Here is a 19326-nt window from a genome sequence, read left to right as displayed (position 1 = left end):
CTCTAGCTGTCGCCTGAGAACCGCGCCGACGGTGCCTGGGCGTCGGCCGCGCCGCTCAAATTTAGGCCTCGGCTTCGCCGGAGGCCTAGTTTCTGTTTCACTGCCCTCGCATGTCATTCATGCAGAGGGACAGGCTCGGCTCCTCCCGGCGGCCGTTCTGTACAGGGGAGGGACACTCCCCACTGCAGAAGCCCTCGGCCTCGTCCGCTAACTCAGCCAAGGACCAGAAATCCAACTGGCGCACAAAAGCGCGTCCACAGAAGACCGCAGGAGCTGCTGCCACTAAGACAGCCTCCTCGTGACTATCTGCCCGCTCCAGCAACGTCCTTAGTCGGTGGCAGGCTCTCCCACTTTGGCGACGCTTGGTTTCAACACGTCTCCGATCAGTGGGTGAGAGATATCATCTCCCACGGCTACAGGATAGAATTCTCTTCCAGTCCGCCAAACAGATTTTTTCTCTCAACTCCCCCCTGCTCCAAGGCCGCCGCCTTCTCACAGGCCGTGGCAGCCTTACAGGCCAATGGAGTAATTGTACCGGTTCCCGCCCGGGAACGGTTCAGAGGTTTCTACTCAAACCTCTTCCTAGTCCCCAAAAAGGACGGTACCTTCCGGCCCATCCTGGATCTGGAGCTTCTCAACAAGCATGTTCAGGTGTGGCGCTTTCGCATGGAGTCTCTGCGATCAGTCATTGCCTCTATGTCCCAAGGGGATTTCCTGGCATCCATCGACATCAGAGATGCCTATCTGCATGTGCCAATTGCAGTGTCACACCAGCGTTGGCTACGTTTTGCAGTAGGAGAAGATCACTTCCAATTCGTGGCTCTCCCCTTCGGGTTGGCCACGGCCCCTCGGGTATTCACCAAGGTCATGGCAGCAGTGATTGCAATTCTGCACCTCCAGGGGTTGGCAGTGATTCCTTACCTGGACGACCTTCTAGTCAAGGCTTCATCCAGCGCAGACTGTCAGCGGAGTGTCTCGCTCACTCTCTCCACTCTAGCTCAATTCGGGTGGCTGGTCAATCTGCCCAAATCCACTCTGACTCCGACCCAGAGTCTCACGTACCTAGGGATGCAGTTCGAGACCTTGACGGCATTTGTGAAGTTGCCCTTAGTCAAACAGCAGTCCCTCCAGCTAGCGGTGCGCTCTCTGCTGAGGCCCCGCCGTTATACCCTCAGGCGTCTGATGCAGGTGCTGGGTCAAATGGTGGCGTCCATGGAGGCTGTTTCCTTTGCCCAGTTCCATCTGCGCCCCCTGCAGCTGGACATTCTCTGCTGTTGGGACAAGCGGCCTTCCTCCTTACACAGGTTAGTGGCTCTGTCGCCACAAACCAGGAGCTCTCTTCAGTGGTGGCTTCGGCCCCTCTCCCTGTCCCAGGGGCGCTCCTTCCTGGCCCCGTCCTGGGTGATTCTCACCACGGATGCCAGTCTATCCGGCTGGGGAGCGGTATATCTCCACCACAGAGCGCAGGGCACTTGGACTCTGTCCGAGTCAGCCCTTTCAATCAATGTGCTGGAAACCAGAGCCGTGCTTCTAGCTCTCCTAGCTTTTCACCACCTGTTGGCGGGCAGGCACATTCGAGTCCAGTCAGACAACGCGACAGCGGTTTCCTACATCAATCACCAAGGCGGGACACGCAGCCGCCTGGCGATGTTAGAAGTACAACGCATCCTTCAATGGGCGGAGGACTCCAAGTCCACCATATCCGCAGTCCACATCCCAGGCGTGGAAAACTGGGAGGCAGATTATCTCAGCCGTCAAACCGTGGACGGTGGCGAGTGGTCCCTGCACCCGGCAGTGTTTCAGTCAATCTGCCGCAAATGGGGCACTCCGGACGTGGACCTAATGGCATCCCGTCACAACAACAAGGTTCCCGTTTACGTGGCTCGCTCCCACGACCCTCAGGCATTCGCCGCGGATGCACTGGTTCAAGACTGGTCCCAGTTTCGTCTGTCCTACGTGTTTCCCCCTCTAGCTCTCTTGCCCAGAGTTCTGCGCAAGATCAGAATGGAGGGCTGTGCTGTCGAGTCATCCTCATTGCACCGGACTGGCCCAGGCGAGCTTGGTATCCAGACCTGCTCCATCTGTCCGTAGAGATGCCGTGGCATCTCCCGGACCGTCCAGACCTACTCTCACAAGGTCCGTTTTTCCACCTGAATTCTGCGGCTCTCAGATTGACGGCGTGGCTCTTGAGTCCTGGATCTTGACGGCTTCTGGTATCCCTCCTGAAGTCATCTCCACTATGACTCGGGCCCGTAAGTCTTCCTCCGCTAAGATCTATCACAGGACTTGGAAAATTTTCCTGTCCTGGTGTCGCTCTACTGACCATCCTCCTTGGCCATTCTCCTTGCCGACCCTTCTGTCTTTTCTACAGTCCGGTCTGCAGCTAGGACTGTCCCTCAACTCGCTCAAGAGACAAGTCTCAGCTCTGTCAGTTCTGTTCCAGCGGCGTCTCGCTCGGCTGGCTCAGGTCCGCACCTTCATGCAAGGCGCGTCTCACATCATTCCGCCTTACTGGCGGCCGTTGGATCCCTGGGACCTTAATTTAGTTCCCACGGTTTTGAAGAAACCCCCCTTTTGAGCCTCTTAGGGAGGTCTCTTTGCATAGTCTTTCACAGAAAGTGGTTTTTCTGGTGGCCATAACTTCCCTCAGGAGAGTCTCCGATTTGGCCGCGCTCTCTTCAGAGTCACCTTTTTTAGTTTTTCATCAAGACAAGGTGGTTCTCCGTCCGACTCCGGATTTTCTTCCTAAGGTGGTCTCTTCTTTCCACCTTAACCAGGACATTTCCCTGCCTTCCTTTTGTCCGGCTCCTGTTCATCGCTTTGAAAAAGCGCTGCATACTCTGGATCTGGTGCGTGCGCTCCGGATCTATGTGTCTCGCACCGCTGCTCTTAGACGGTGCACTTCTCTTTTTGTGCTAACCACAGGTCGGCACAAGGGCCTCTCTGCTTCTAAGCCGACCTTGGCCCGTTGGATTAGATCGACCATTTCGGACGCCTACCAGAGTTCTCAGGTGCCTCCCCCGCCGGGGATCAAGGCACATTCGACCAGAGCTGTTGGTGCCTCTTGGGCTTTCAGGCACCAGGCTACGGCTCAACAAGTCTGTCAGGCTGCCACTTGGACTAGCCTGCATACCTTTTCGAAGCACTACCAAGTGCATGCTCATGCTTCGGCAGATGCGAGCTTGGGCAGACGCATCCTTCAGGCGGCTGTCGCCCATTTGTGAAGTTAGGTTCTGCCTACTTCTTGCCTTTTTTCTGTTTATTTCCCACCCAGGGACTGCTTTGGAACGTCCCATGGTCTGGGTCTCCCAAAGGAACGATAAAGAAAAAGAGAATTTTGTTTACTTACCGTAAATTCTTTTTCTTATAGTTCCGTATTGGGAGACCCAGCACCCTCCCTGTTGCCTGTTGGCAATTTTCTTGTTCCGCGTGTTATCACCGGCTGTTGTCGTGGACAGAGTCTCCGGTTGTTCCGGCTTTTTCTCTGTTCTACTTGTGGGTGGCTATTCTCCTTCAGCTTTTGCACTAAACTGGCTGGGTCTGCTCACCAGGGGGTGTATAAGCTCAGGGGGAGGAGCTACACTTTTGAGTGTAGTACTTTGTGTGTCCTCCGGAGGTAGAAGCTAAACACCCATGGTCTGGGTCTCCCAATACGGAACTATAAGAAAAAGATTTTACGGTAAGTAACAAAATTCTCTTTTTTCTATTGTTTAAAGCATATAACAGGGAGTGGTGCTCTGTTTGCTGGATTTGCACCCCAGCTCCTGGCTGCTTCATTAGCCTCCTTTTTGTCCACTGGCTGATCTTGTAGATTTTTAAAACCCAGAGGAGATGCAGTGTAGAGTAGGACCCAGCAAAGGAGGGTGCCGTGAAGGGGCGCTGGGCTGGTAATACAATGACCATTATAATATTCTAAGTACCTCCACTTATGTATAAGGCAGAATTTATTTAGTTTTTTTCAGTGTGCGACTGGTCTTTTTTGTCCTAATATATAAATTATATATATATATATATATATATATATATATATATATATATATATATATATATATATATTTATTATATTACATATACACATATTATATATATATATATTATATTATATATATATATATATATATATATATATATATACACACACATATTATATATATATATATATATATATATACACATAATAAATATATATATATATATACACATATTATATATATGTATATATATATATTATATATAATATTATAATATATTATATTATATATATATGTGTGCGTGTGTATGTATTATGTATGTATGTGTGTGTGTGTGTTTGAAAAAACTTAAACTTTTGTTTTTTTATATATAGTCCAAAGTATGGATATTTATGGAAATTGATTGGCTGTATATTGATAATTGCACTAGTATTGGTACCGATTTATTTTAATTTTATTAGATTGTTTTTTTAGGACTGTCCATCAGAAGTAAATAAAAATTTAAAAATATTAAAAATGTTAAATTTTTCCTTCGGTCTAGTATATCTATTATTACTCTCCTAAGATCTGTGTCTCAACTGACAGAGGAGCTGTATTGTAAACACACTCACGAGTGAGCTTCCGGGGAAGTCTGTCGCTAGAGAACAAATCTACTCCTTGTCTTACGACGCACGGAGGACCGACGCTGGAGAAAAAATAGATTTCGTCTAACGCCACAGCCGTTTTCGACTCAATGTGGTACTGTGCTTGTTCTTACGATATTGCTCCACTGTCAGTTGAGACACAGATCTCTGGAGCTGTTTGTCTTCAGGCTGCAGACCATCCTGGCACGTGACTAGAACCAGTTGCTGTTTGAATTATGTAATGGCAATTTTAATATATTTTTGGAGACTTTCTTTATTGTAATAACAATGTCAATATTAATGTCCCCATTATAACAATCCCCAAATCATTATCTCCTGGACGGTCTCCTGAATACTTGTTTGAAATGGGTTTGGAGTGCTAAGAACTTCATAAAGGAGTTGCATGCAATTCATCCGTGTATGGGCTTGGAATACATATTAATAGTGGATGCCGGTCTGTATGAAATGATCTTCTTGTCTTCAGATCCACGCGTTTGTCCAACTACAAGATGATTTGATGGAAGAAGAGACCACAACAAAGTAAGATCACCTTGATTTCACGGTTTCTCACTTGCTCCTCCACAATTCTCTCATGGATATATTGATTTTCATCGATTTTCCTTTGGTCGTGTATTATTATTTCTTGCAGGAATACTAAAGCAAATAAGCAGAAGGCGGCAGCGACTGAGAGCAACGGCCCTGTGTATGCGGAAATCCACCAAAACTGCCTGGACTTGTATCTATCGGCTTGCAAGTTCCTGGACACAGCGCTGTCATTCCCTCCGGATAAAATGCCTCTGTTCCAGATGTAGGTCCTCGAATGCGGAGTGTCACTTATTAACACTCTTGTTTTAGATTTTTATTGAAAAATACAAGGTAAAAAGGGTTAAAGACTCCCATGGGTCAGCATGCCTATTTCTACCTTAGGTATAAAATAAAAAAAAAATTGTTGTATATGTATAAAGAATTGAATACTTCTACAGAGCTCAAGGGTCCAGACCCCCTCATTTTTAGTCCTGACCAACCAGACGTTTAAGGTTTATCCTATGAAGATGTACAAAAAAACGCTTTTATAGAAGATTTAAATGCATAATCCAAACAATGAGTGGCTGCAACAACAGTGGTGATTCTGTACACACCGCACATGACGAGTGCAATACTCATTTGTATAGTAAAATGGTTCCATATATCCAGATTATATTACCATGCAAGTAGCATTATACGTCATTATAGGAGCACAGATCATGTGTATACCTTTGCCGTTGTGTTCTATATTAATGCATTGTCTATAAAACTGCAGGCTATACTCCCTACGGATCCTAAGGATAGGCCAAAACGTTTAGGCTACTGCCCCGCTATAGACATCATAACTGTTTACAGCAAAGGTGATAAATAATAGCTCCTTGGGGATCCCGTACTGAGAACTTTGTAGGAAACTGTGGTCGAGCACGCTTGGTGCTGCTCCATACATAGTCTATGGGACGGACGGAGGACGTGACGTGCGCGCCCAGCTGTTTCCATCAGCCCAATAGCATTGAACAGAGTCAGTACCATGGATCCTCCTCCCTTTGGGTCCCCTTTAGTGAATGGTGCTGGTCCCAGTGGTGGAGTACCAGTATGGATAAAGGTCTACTATGACAAAACCCTTAAAGTCTCAGTGGACCCCTTAATAGATATAAGCCAAATATCGATGATTGGTAATTTGATGTATGAGAAGAACATTTAAATTATGAAAATGACATAATTCGGCATGATTTCTGTCTTGTACATCAGGTACAGATGGGCTTTTGTTCCAGAAGTGGATGCCGAGTCGTGTCTGGTGCCAACAGCCGACGTGGTGGATAATCACCAGGAATGTAAACCTCACGTGGTCCGCATCCTCGATCTGATGAGAGTGCGGTTCGGGGTAGGTAGCCTCTCTAATATCAATTGATAGTGAAGTTTCTATATTTGATGAATGGAGGTTCCGACTGCTGATCTTAAGAATGAGGGTCTCAATAGAGCAGAATTGTGACTGTAACCACAGCTTCATTCATACAGGGGACTCTGTGAGCTTCGTTCACAGAATATGTGAGGGTCCTAACGGTTGGACCACCAGTGGTTACACAGGTGATAGATAATAAATGCCATAAACCATTAATGATGGGTTTTTTTGGTGAAAACAAGTTATCACCTCTCTGTTCTTGCTGATGTGCGCGGGCCTGACCACCTCACATAGCATTTTTATACCCCATTCATTGTTTATGAGGTGCCTGGCAAATGCTGAGCACCATGCTTGGAAGTTCCACAGTGTACCGTATTTTTCATTTTATAAGACGCACCTCAAATTTAGAGATGAAAAAAGGTAAAAATAAAAATATGGCGTCCGTTTTATAAGTCGGGAGGTGGGGTGGCAGCGGTGGTGGAGAGGGGTCACAGAAGGCAGAGGCGGTGCTGGAGTACAGCGATGCTCACCATGGGCTGCAGCTCTGTGCTGGTGCTCGCTGCGGGCAGTGAAGCACTGGCCATTCTGAAGATGTCTGCGGTGCGGGCTTCAAAAAAAATGGAGGCTTGAGACGAGAGTGCATGTCAGTATACATACACATCAATATCTAATTCCGTTATAAACCATAAATCTCCATGTTCCTATTAATCACATCACGACTTTTAGCATGCGCCCATAACTCTTCCATATTGACAGGCCTCTCCACCTGGTTTCTGTATCTATTCACTAATTCCTATCACAAGACACCACATATGTATTCTTATCGCCCTGAGGCGGCTTCAGTTAGCGTTTTATGGCTTTTCTCTATTTTTGCTAAATGACACTGAGGACATTTTTATAGCTCCATTCCAGGGAGAACTTTCGCTTATTTATCTCATTAGTTGTAAAGTTAATCTGCTCGAGTTGTCAAAGGATCTGAGTACAACATGACTGCTTATGTCTGCTCATGTCTGCTCAGCACAACATGGCTGACCGTTCTCTCACACACAGTCCAGGTCATTATCCGGAAAGATTTTTTTATGCTGAACTGTATCTTTGGTATTACTTGTCCCACTTGGCATTTATATATTTTGTAAATTCAACACATTTGCTGTGGATTTATATCTATATGATTTTTCCTCCTGATTTTCCCCAAAAATAAGACCTACCCCGAAAATAAGCCACAGTAGGATTTTAGGGTCTTTTTTGTGTATGCTTAACATATAAGCCCTACTCCAAAAATGAACCCTAGTTGCAGTTCCATAAGGAAGTGTCCAAGCACCTAAAAAAAAGTTAAAGAATACAGCAGTACTCTTCATTAAAGAAGGCAGACACCTCCCCCCTCCCCCCCAAAAAAAAAAATTGCACTCACAAGACCCCAAACAATTACAGTTCACAAGTGCCGATTGGTGGATTGGCTCTCACACAGAGATCTGTATCGTTGTAAGGTCCCTCTCCATTCTAGCTACATTGCACTGCAGCTTAAACAGATCAGGTGTCAGTATCGCTCCACATGAGTGATACTGCTTCCAGTCACCAGGGGGAGCCAACTGCTGTAGAACACAGGAGGACCTGACCGTGATGCAGATTTGTATGTGAGAGCCCATTCACTTGCCAACTAATGGTATGGGGTCTGGTAAGTGGGATTCTTTTTGGTGGTGTCTACTTTTTTGGGGGGGGGGGGTAAACTTAGCAGTACATCGAGAATAATAAACTTAAGCAGGTAATTTAAACCTTTGTACATATGGTATGTACCCACTACTATAGGACTGGACCATGAAAACAGCAGATCCGAGAAGAAAATGTACATCTGACCCAGTAATAGGATGAACACAAAATGTTGATGTTCCAGAATGTGATGACCTGATTAGATTTGGATAAATGTTGGTGGTTGTTCATGGCAAGAGATAAGACATCCCCTAAACATAAGCCATAGTGCATCTTTTGGAGCATAAAATAATATAAGACCCTGTTTGTTTTTTATTGCAATACCAATTTCTATTAGGATTAAAAGTGCCATGTTCTGCAGATAGTTGCGGCTCCCAGAGGTCAGACCACCACCGATCAACAATCCTCTGGATAGGTGATGACTTGTTTTCACCGGAGAACCCCTTTAATACCGGCTGAGGTCCCAGTTGAGTCACATCTCCGCCCTTGTACTTAATTGTTTTTAACTTCTCCCTCAGGAATTCGTACCGGAAACCTCAAGTCTGAAGAGAACTGAATTCCCACTCCTTAATCTCCGTTCTATATCCAAGATCACGCAGCTGATGCCATTTTTCCGGACTCTCAGCTTTGTATTCAAAGCAAAGGGAAAGGGATCGGGCCATTCTCTGAATTTGGACATCTCTGTGGAATACCCAGTAGAAGACACTACAAGGGTCCTCAGGGATCTGGAAGAAAACGTGGAGTCTGACTTCCTGGATAGCATGTCAAGTTAATGTGTCTGCGGTGTGCAGATCCTGTAATACGAGCATTTCGTTGTCGACGCTGCCACTATATGAAGGAGGAACGTCTATAGACATTATAGATAATGCCAGTATAAATATATATGATAAAGATATTTCGCTAGGATATCGCAATGAATTTGTAATTATATTTTATGTAAAATATTCCGAAATAAGATAGATCGGCCAAAGTACAAGGAGCACAGAAGCATCGGGGAAGATTAGTATAGAAGAGCGCAAAGGCAAAATGGAGGCAGCTGATGAGCCGTTGTTTGATTTTCCAAAGCAAATGTGTAATCCACTTTTATTGAAAATGTATTAATTCGATCCATCATTGGTTTGGATCTGGGACCTCACCACTCACAAGAATGAAGGTGCCGCAATTATTATCGCAACGCAGCGGCTCCTTCATCTTTGCTTCCAAGAAGTAACCGCCATTTGTAGCTTAGGACTTCCTCCCCCCCCCCCGTTCAAGTAAGTTGGGTTGCATCGTCTAACATGGCGCATGGTCAGAGGACGGGCTAGACTTTTCATTTTAGGAATTAGAAGGAGATCGGTATTGTTCTTGCCTGATCCCCATTCATCGGCCATTGAACATTGAAAATATACTGTATCTTACCAATCAGTGAAAAATGCATTTGGTGCATTATTCTTTAAGTAGAAAAGGAGGTTTTCAGAAAATCTGAACTCTTAAGTACCATTCGATTATTTTGTCACACACCATGTTTCTAGCAACCAGTCATAGAGAATATACAGATCTTTTGTGAATTGGTAGTAAGTGGAGGGTAGTGCCCCAGGAGCGGAGATGCACTCTCTCCATCTTTTGTATTTGGGCATGCCTGAAATAGTAGTAATCCCATACACAAAGAATGAAGATCAAGCGTGCAACCTCTGCTCCATACAAGACTGGGTGCTGTAGAGCCACATTTTAAGGATTTATAGGGGTCCTACCAGTCGGATACCCAATGATCAGTAAGGTATCCAATATTTTATGACTTGACAATTTGGGAATAACCCTTTAAAGACTGCTTGATGTTTCTAAGCTATGGGATATATTGCTGCCACTGTAGATAGTAAAGTCATAAAGGTAAAATTACAGGTCACTCCTGACTCCCCTGTACACAAGGTAATCAGCAGATTTTGACAATTTTTCTTTAAAATATATGGGCACCTTAACCAATCAACAGTGGCCGCATTAAGCCTCCATTTACAACTTAGTACCCGGTGCTGATACGCTCTCCTATTAAACCTCAAACCTTCCATCACCTTATGATGAGTCCTGCTGATGTGTTGTACAGTACAAGCACAGTGGATGGGAGTTATAGAAATCCCATGCCCACTGTGCTTGTTTTTCCTGGAGTGTAAAGTGACCTGCGATGCGGCTTCCTAAGCCGCAGCATGTCAATTATTTGCTGTAGAGCTGAGAGTGTTCTCGGTAGGGAGGACAGAAAAGAGAGAGTGCAACTGCCCGAGCCTGGATCATGGGCACAAGCAGCTGTGGTCTCCTGCAGAGGAGACTGGCGGCACCGCAGGTCAGGACCCACCGTGGCTTGGACACAGCGGGTCCTGATCGTGGGCACAAACCCTAACATTTCAACAAAGTGGATGTGATTTGTAGAAAAGTCACACTCATTGGGCTCTTAAAGACCATGTTGCCCCTCTCTTTTCCGCAACTGCTTCTATTGGGAGCCGGTAAAATGCATGTAAGTTAAAATGCAATTTTTAGGTGATAACATATTTTCACTGGACGACCCCTTTAAGGCTCATTTCAATGAGTAGATTTCTGGTCAAATATGACCGCCAATCAACTACATACAAGTCTATTGACGATCGCCTATTGTCTCATGCATACGGCTGACACAATGATCCTTCTATCCCCATACATCATCATAGGACCCTGACCGATCAACAAGCTATCACCTGTCCTGTGGATCTGCGTTGTCCTTTTTGGTTTCACCGGACAACCCCTCTAACATTTTTCTCATGTTACGGCCACATGAAACTGTCAATCTTTTCCTTATACTTCAGTGCTGCTTTTTTTTTTCCCTTTCTCATTTTAACCAGAAACTATCAATGACCGCAGTAAATATTTTCTTGGTTATTTAACAAAAAAAATTCCAAAGAGATTATGAGTATATTGTCTATTTATTATGTTGAGTTGTTGGTCATAATAATTAGCTGATAGGATTTTACATTGTAATATTAAGGAATAATATCACAAAGGCAATAGTGGTGAAACTAAAGGACAACCCCTTATTAATGGTTGCATGAATTATAAAAAAAAAATAAAAAAAAATCTATGCTTCCCTCCCAGCCTGATGCCCCTCGCAACCTTCCTGCTTCTCAGACATAATTGTTTTATCCATATGCCGTCAGGGGGGGACATAGTGCTGAGAGGAAACTATAGAATTTTTTTAAAAAAAAATGTATACAACACCTTGAAGCCATTCATAAGGAGTTATCCAGTAGTGGATAAACAGTGCGTCTCAGTAGTTGTGGAACTACAGGTTTCAGCATGCGGAGAATGCACAAATTATTGTCTGTAGTCTATGGCTCTCCAGCTATAGACTTTCCAATATATTGTCAGTATTAATTCCTTATTATTTTTTCTATATTTTTTTACTCAATATCTCTGCTTGCTGTTATTTATTAGCAAAATCTTTCTTTTTTTGGCTTAAAAAAACCTCCAAAAATCTATCCCGGCCTTGAGACGTATACACACCGTGCACGATTCAGGGAAAATTCGCTGCTTTTTACAAAACTAGCATTTTTTACAAAATATCATCCATTGGCTGCAGTAAAAATGGCATCTGCTAATGTATTGGGTGATATCTGCGGCAAATCTGCATTTTCTGTGACAAAAACAGCAACAGAGACTGGATTGCGGATTTTGTGGATTTTCCACTGCTTTATACCTGTCATATCGATGTATCCTTACCATTGTTCTTAAATGACAGCAAACAGAGGTCTTGAAAGCTGTGAAAAATTGATACAGGAGGTATATTGGAAAATTGTAGGACGTTTCTTTATACATATATTACTATTTATTTACTGGGACCAGGATCCCCCATTATTTCTGGCAGTAATTATTTCTAATGTAGAAGGCAGATGAGAAATAAAGGCGTAAAATAGATTTTATCTGAGATTTGTGAGAAAACCAAAAAACTGCACTAGAGGAGGTCAGAATAATGTCCTCCATGCTGCTAGCAACCAAGCACAACTCCGCTTTCACCTTCTGGCTTGGACAGTATAAAGAAAACCATGAGCGATGGTTGGTTGCTATGAGCAACGAGGCCTTGTCTCCTCTTGAGGCCTGTGAATCGGACTCCTTATTCCTGACATGATTTTATTTCTCCACTGGAATGTGAATTGTGTTTTATTCTCGAATGTAATCCGATATCTGGATCTTTTACTTTTGCCGGTTGTGGGTTTGTGGAAACTGAATCCACACGAGAATCGTGTAAAACGTTTAATAAAAGTTGAACATTTTCCGAATATTTCTGGTCAATGGTTTATTTTCACATCTGAGAAAAAGTGAATGAATTTTTGGTTATTACAGTATATACACCTCAGTAATTCTCCACAGGTTATATCTGGATATTACACACTGGATTTATCAGAAAGGCCTAGCGGATAATCGGGGGTTGTTGTCCATAGCAACCAATCAGAGTTCAGCTGACATTTACTAAACTGCTCTGGAAAAATGAAAGCTGTGCTGTGATTGGTTGATATAGATAACCTTTTAAACGGAAGCTGGCTCAACGATCAGCCGATCGCCATTGATCTGGCTTTGCTAACACCCACAAGTGAGCTGGTATAGCGAAGAAAAATCTTACCTGGCCATATATTTACTCTTCAGCAGAAATGCTACATTACATTTATAGTAATGACTAGTGATGAGTGAGCACTACCATGCTCAGGTGTCACTAGTTACAAGTAACGATCACCTGAGCTGAGTGCCCGCTCATCACTACTTACGAGTACTGGGCACTCGAGCATGGTAGTGCCCGCTCATCACTAGGTACAAGTACTGAGCACCTGAGCATGGTAGTGCCCGCTCATTACTAGTTACGAGTACCGAGCACCTGATCATGGTAGTGCCCGCTCATCACTAGTTACGAGTACTCAGCACCCGAGCATGGTAGTGCTCGCTCATTACCAGTTACGAGTACCGAGCATGGTAGTGCTCACTCATCACTAGTTACGAGTACCGAGCATCTGAGCATGGTAGTGCTCACTCATCACTAGTTACGAGTACTGAGCAGGTTAGTTCTCGCTCATCACTAGTTACGAGTACCGAGCACCCGAGCATGGTAGTGCCCGCTCATCACTAATTACAAGTACCGAGCACCCGAGCATAGTAGTGCCCGCTCATCACTAGTTACAAGTACTGAGCACCCGAGCATGGTAGTGCCCGCTCATCACTAGTTACAAGTACTGAGCACCCGAGCATGGTAGTGCCCGCTCATCACTAATTACAAGTACCGAGCACCCGAGCATAGTAGTGCCCGCTCATCACTAGTTACGAGTTGCTCAGGTATGATTTTGGTACATTCTTTCACACAAACACTTCACATCCTGAGGGTCCCGACTGCTTCTGTGAACTCCTGAGCTTTAGTTCCTTCCATACATTTTCTATTAGATTCCGCTCTGGTGATCGGCTCGGCCATTCTAGCAGCTTTATTTTTTTTCCCTGAAACTAATTCAGAGTTTCCTTGGCTGTATGATTGTTATCATTGTCTTGTTGAAATGTCCATCCTTGTTTCATCTTCATCATTTCGGTAGATGGCAGTAGATTTTTATAAAGAATATTGTTGTACATTTATCCATTTATCTTTCCTTAAATTATAGGAAGTTTCCAGTGCTGTCTGCTGGAAAACAGCCCCATACCATGATGTTCCCTCCTCCAAACTTAACTGTTGTTCGTGTTTTTGGGGTGAGATGCATTGCTGTCTTATAAGAATAGATAATTCATTTTCTTTTTTTTTAACTTTTCAAACCGTTTTTATTTATTTATTTTTTATTGTTTTAGTGGATATGAACTTTATGTATAATAATTGGTTTTAAAGCACCTGTAACAACCAGAACTATAAAATGTACACATTATTTCTTGTCAGTAATTAATAATATAAAAACGCAAACAATGCACCAGTAAGGCATTTCTTTCTTCCTCCCACCCTCCAAAAACAGATTTAAAATTAACCAAAATGTCTGCTGTACCCAAAATAATACCATTGAAAAGTGAATACAAGTTATCACCACATTACATGCACTCTGTGCTCTTAAGTGGGACTGTACAATACTTATCCATGGAGATACAAAATAAGTCTACTACTACTAGTATATGATGGGGAATGATCCAGTTTATTACTGGTAAACATAATTTTATGTTCCTCCCTACCACTAGTGGTGTGAGCTCCACCGAGGGCAGAGGACGATAAGTTGCCAGTTTCGTGTTGTGTTTATCCATCGGCACTCAGGAGAGGAAAAACCCCCTGTGGGGGAAACCTCTAGGGAACCATGGCCTAAGGATAAGTGCCCTTCCCTGGGGGCACGAGGCAACATGTCATCCAGAAATACTGGTCCGCAGTCATATTAGTGACTCCTGGTAGGATTTTCATGGTCTCCAGCTTCTTCTTGTATTCAGACACTGCAGATGTAGCAACAACCCCTAGCCCTGATTATGGTGGGGCAGAGGAGTGGATATGGCTACACTGCAGGTCACGGCCCTCGGGATACTCCTAGTGCTGGTGGAATAGGAACCGGTGAACAGTGGATCTCCGAGCTGTTCACTTCCAGCGTTTTATTCTCCTCCAGATCCTGTGGAAGGCGTCCTTCACAATACTGCCAAATGTCCTGCTGGGAGAGACAATAGGTTAGAAAGAATCCTTATATCCCAATAAGACACATGAAATGGGGCTGTCCTGAGGGGAAACCACCTGCAGACTAAAAGCAAATGGATTCCACATTAGACTATGTTGACAGATCCATGAAGTTATGAAGGGGCCTATGAAAACCCCCTATCCCCATCCCATTTACACTGACTCACCTGCAATGGGGTTTTACAGGTTTTGGTATCGGTTTTATGACCTTCCATCCATCACTGGCAAATGTAAATCCACAGAAGAGTTTTTGATCTTCTTCAGCTATTGGTGGTCTCATGGGTTTGATGAAGGACGGGACAGGATTCATTTTACATAATGTCATCACTTCTTGCTGCGGAGGGAAGATACAAGAATCAGTGTTCATAAAGAAGAAACACAACAGAAATGTACTTGTGCCACATCTTCTCTGGGACATTTACTTACAGGGGGTAGCTGGAATGGTGGACACGCTCTGGCTTCCTCTATATCTGTCCAGTTAATCTCTGTAAAGAATGGATGATCCCTGATATTATCCACAAATTTTTGCCGACTTTCTGGCGACTTATCCAGGAGCTGGGAAGATATAATAAAGAAGATTATTCAGTCTCTAGTCATCCTCCATTTTCAGTGTGTATTTCATTACATATATCTGCTCTATTACTTAGATGTGTCTTTATACTCACCCCCTTAATGATGGCTTTGAGTTGGGGGTCCAATTTCTTTGGGAAGAATGGTTCATCTTTGACTATTGCCATGATGGTGGTCCGATCAAATTTACCTTTATAGAATGGATGTCCACCAATAGCCATCTCATATAACACCACACCAGCAGAGAACCAGTCCACTGCTGTGTTGTAGGGCTTCTGTAGAAAAATCTGTGAAGACATGAAAAAGACAATAAGAGCATTGTTCAGCCAGCAGAAGACATGGAGATGTCCAGCCTTTTACACAATGATCACTCAGGAACATGTAGATGATTACTTACCTCAGGAGCCCTGTATATATAGGTTCCAACACAATCTGAAGTTTTTGTATCTCCAAAGATGTTCATTGCGGCAAGACCAAAATCAGCAATCTTCAAGTGACTGGTGCTGTCCAGTAAAATGTTCTCTGGTTTTAGGTCTCTGGTAAAGGAAAGAGTTTATAAAATGTGATAATTGTTATATTAGCGGGTCTAATGATGTATTCTGGCCTGAAATATCAAGTATCCACAGGGGGCATGAGGATGAGGGTATAGAAGTGTTTATATTCCAGGTCTACACAGAAGAAGACGTGCTGCACCTACCTGTGTATAATGCCTCTGGAGTGGAGGAACTGCAGCCCACAGATCAGCTCAGCGGCAATAAATCTAATGAGAAAAAATGATAAAGGAAACAACATCCATCATTTCAACCACTAAACTACGAGACTAATTATGACATAAAGCCGAATTGTTCCTAACAACGATCATCTTCATCTAATGTATCCATGTTCTGTCTTACCTGGTGGCTGGAATGGGAAGTGGGGCATTGCGTTTCAGGAATTGTCTAAGGTCTCCTCCACTGAGATATTCCATGACGTAGAACATGTAGTCCTGTGATAAAGCAGAGGAGATAATAGCTGTTACTGGTATAGTCTAGATAAAGAGCACTGGTGGTAATGTTATAATACATATAATACTATGGTAGTGACCTAGAAGAACATTGCACACAGATGGCCATATAGACAGGCATTGATAGAATATATAGAAGACTCAGAGCCAGGGGTGTAATGATAGCGGTCACAGAGATCACAATTGCGACCTGGTCCGGCGACCACCATGCAGAGAAAGAAGCAGCTGTCTCCTCTCTGTGAGAAAGGAGCTGCGCTGTAATAGCAGACCACGCGGCCGCTATGGGGCCTATGAGTCAGGGGAGCTCGGTGCCAGCGTCCTTGCCTATCATTGCACAAAATAATAATGGATGGAGCGCAGCACTCCTCTCCATCCTTCATCATTCTCGCCCTGTGCCTGCTGTCGACATCTCAGTACGACTGAGTCTCAGTAAGACTGCAGAGACATTGACCGGAGCAGTGGGGTAACAAGGAGAGGTGAAGATGGAGTAGCGCGGGAATGAGGAGAGGTGAAGACGGAGCAGCGTGCGAATGAGGAGAGGATGGAGCAGCAGGGGAATGAGGAGAGGTGAGGACTTGTTTATTTTTTTTATTATCATTGAGTACACGGTGGGCAGAGGCTCATGGGAGTGCATTAAATGGTGTGGGGGCTACATAGTACAATATGAAGGACACCTTATACATAGGCTATATGTGGGTATTATAATACAATGAGTCTTATAGGGTGCATTAAATGGTATGGGGGGCTACATAGTACAATATGAAGGACACCTTATACATAGGCTATATGTGGGTATTATAATACAATGAGTCTTATAGGGTGCATTAAATGGTATGGGGGCTGCATAGTACAATATGATGGACACTTTATACATAGACTATTGGGGGCTTTATAATACAATGAGTCTTATGGGGTGCATTAAATAGTATGGGGGCTGCATAATATATTTGAAGAATTATGGGGGAGCATTATAAAACTTGGAGGACTATGAGGGTGCATTATAATATATGAAGGGTTATGTGGGACCCATTATACTTTATGGAAGGCTATGTGGGGGCCATTATAATATTTGAAGGGCCATTATAGTATTTGGAAAGTTATATACGAGAGGGACAAAGATAAAAGCTTAGGATGGGAAAGATTTGTGCTGAGGGAAAAAGGCTTTTTCCCCTCAGCACCCAGCTTTCCCACGTTTTGCTATACATCTTTCCCTCAGCACCAAGCTTTCCGATGCTTTGCTCTGATAGCATGGAAAAGCTGGGTGCTGAGGGAGAGATGTATATCAGAGCATGTAATATTATGGTAGTGACCTAGAAGAACGTTGCACACAGATGACCATATAGATCTGGCCTTGATAGAATATATAGAACACTCAGAGCTGTTAGATCATCAGCCTCTTACCTGGGACTGGAAGGTGGAAAAAGCCCGAGTAATGAATGGACTCTTCCTAGTCATCTCCAGGACTTGTCGCTCTATCAGGATTTCGTCTCTTGACTCTTCAATTATGAACCTCTTCTCCACCATCTTCACTGCCACTTGTTTTTGGCAGGCCTTATGTGTGGCCAACATGACCTGGAGGATACAGAGCATTAGAACTGGATGAAAGGCCTGTCCTGCCATGAGACAGGATGAGAAAATGTGAAGCAGTAATGGTCCTAGAGCCATATTACTGCTCCACATCACACATATGAAGAAAATGTCACCACAGTTCCTAATACTTACTTTACCAAATCCGCCCTGTCCAATGATTCTATGGAAGCTGAAGCTCTCCAGTCCAGTCACAATGATGGGAGATTCAGCTGGGGTTGTCCCTAATGGAGAGAGGAGAAATAAGATGTATTATTCCTATATAATGCTAATGTGGCCTCCATAGCAATTACAACTTGGGGTAGAACAATATTAGGGGGTATCAAAGAGAAAAGGCACAAAAATGACAATAGGTGGGGTATTCTAAAGGTTCACAATCCTGTCAATTACTACATTAGGGCCTATTGGCTCTTGGGGTCTTAGATCTGCACTCACCTGACAGCTGCTCAGTGTCAGCTTTGGGGGACACGCTGGATCCATCATCAGCTTTGTTCCCCATCGCTTCTCCCCTTTTCCTCTTGCTCACGATACTCTCCTGTATCGGGCTTCCAGGTCTTTTTGGAGCCTTGATAAGGCTTTGGCTGGTGCCATCTTTTTCATCCTCTGATGTTTCTGTTCTCTTTCTTTTTGGCACCTCATCTATGGTTTCTCTCTTTCTCTTCCTCAAACTCTCCATATTCATCTCAGTGTCAGCTTTGGGGGAGCCGCTGGATCCATCATCAGCTTTTTCCCCCATCACTTCTCCCCTTTTCCTTTTGCTCACGATACTCTCCTGTATCGGGCTTCCAGGTCTCTTTGAAACCTTGATAAGGCTTTGGCTGGTGCCATCTTTCTCACTCTCCGATGTTTCCATTTTCCTTTTTTTTGGCACCTCATCTATGCTCTCTCCCTTTCTCTTCCTCAAACTCTCCATATTCAGCTCCATAAATGAAATTCTGGGCTGAGGAAGGTCCTGTCCACCTCCTGGAGCGCTCCCGGATGGCGCCTGGAACTGCTCTTCTAACAGGCCTTCTAGTAATCGGTATTATATTTTATATAAAACCAAAATTTGCTAAGCGCAAGTGAAAATCGCCTTCAACCACTAAGTGATGAAAACAAATGGACGATATTCAGGCTGCAGCAACATTCTGATGATTGTTCCATGACATCACAGGGGCATTGTGACATCATCACATTCTAAAGGTCACATGACATCAGAGGGGACAGTGACTTGAGCCTGGCCGTGAGGTCTGTGTTTTTCAACAGTTATCATTAAGTCTCTTTATCATTTATCAGTTTCC

General features: G+C 44.0%; 3 protein-coding genes across 4 annotated transcripts in view; 1 reads left to right on the top strand and 2 right to left on the bottom strand.

Moving 5' to 3' along the window:
• Positions 1–12499, top strand: part of DOP1B (DOP1 leucine zipper like protein B) — a 251294-nt gene extending 238795 nt beyond the window's left edge. For both annotated transcript variants that reach the window (XM_075334991.1, XM_075334990.1), the window contains exons 34-37: positions 5079–5134; positions 5244–5402; positions 6368–6500; positions 8744–12499. In XM_075334991.1, coding sequence (XP_075191106.1) covers positions 5079–5134; positions 5244–5402; positions 6368–6500; positions 8744–8998 — 603 coding nt within the window. In that variant the 3' untranslated portion in view covers positions 8999–12499. The remainder of the gene's footprint in view (positions 1–5078; positions 5135–5243; positions 5403–6367; positions 6501–8743) is intronic.
• A 2132-nt stretch (positions 12500–14631) lies between these two features.
• On the bottom strand, positions 14632–15970 carry LOC142282192 (protein kinase C theta type-like). Its single transcript, XM_075332946.1, has 5 exons — positions 15854–15970; positions 15552–15743; positions 15313–15441; positions 15054–15220; positions 14632–14860 (listed from the first exon to the last, which is right to left on the bottom strand). Exons 1-5 carry the CDS (start codon positions 15917–15919, stop codon positions 14794–14796), a joined length of 621 nt encoding a protein of 206 aa, XP_075189061.1. The 5' UTR covers positions 15920–15970; the 3' UTR covers positions 14632–14793.
• A 1878-nt stretch (positions 15971–17848) lies between these two features.
• On the bottom strand, positions 17849–18960 carry LOC142286125 (uncharacterized). The gene is made up of 3 exons (XM_075333324.1): positions 18482–18960; positions 18182–18270; positions 17849–18031 (listed from the first exon to the last, which is right to left on the bottom strand). Exons 1-3 carry the CDS (start codon positions 18957–18959, stop codon positions 17849–17851), a joined length of 750 nt encoding a protein of 249 aa, XP_075189439.1. The 5' UTR covers position 18960.
• Between the last annotated feature and the right edge of the window lie 366 nt (positions 18961–19326).

The sequence above is a fragment of the Anomaloglossus baeobatrachus genome, chromosome 2 (genome assembly GCF_048569485.1).
Source record: "Anomaloglossus baeobatrachus isolate aAnoBae1 chromosome 2, aAnoBae1.hap1, whole genome shotgun sequence".
In the NCBI taxonomy this organism is placed as follows: Eukaryota; Metazoa; Chordata; class Amphibia; order Anura; family Aromobatidae; genus Anomaloglossus; species Anomaloglossus baeobatrachus.
The sequence above is the reverse complement of the archived record's forward strand: the minus strand, read 5'-3'. Positions and strand labels throughout refer to the sequence as shown.

Excerpts from the sequence above, each read along its gene's own strand:
- LOC142282192 (XM_075332946.1), bottom strand. The coding sequence starts at position 15,919 with ATGAACATCTTTGGAGATACAAAAACTTCAGATTGTGTTGGAACCTAT. Across the intron at positions 15,744-15,853 it reads ATATATACAGGGCTCCTGAG|ATTTTTCTACAGAAGCCCTA; the intron begins GTAAGTAATCAT and ends ATGTCTTCACAG. Across the intron at positions 15,221-15,312 it reads CACCATTCCAGCTACCCCCT|CAAGAAGTGATGACATTATG; the intron begins GTAAGTAAATGT and ends TTCCCTCCGCAG.
- LOC142286125 (XM_075333324.1), bottom strand. The coding sequence starts at position 18,959 with ATGGAGAGTTTGAGGAAGAGAAAGGGAGAGAGCATAGATGAGGTGCCA. Across the intron at positions 18,271-18,481 it reads TGACACTGAGCAGCTGTCAG|GGACAACCCCAGCTGAATCT; the intron begins GTGAGTGCAGAT and ends TCTCTCCATTAG. Across the intron at positions 18,032-18,181 it reads GACAGGGCGGATTTGGTAAA|GTCATGTTGGCCACACATAA; the intron begins GTAAGTATTAGG and ends TGTATCCTCCAG.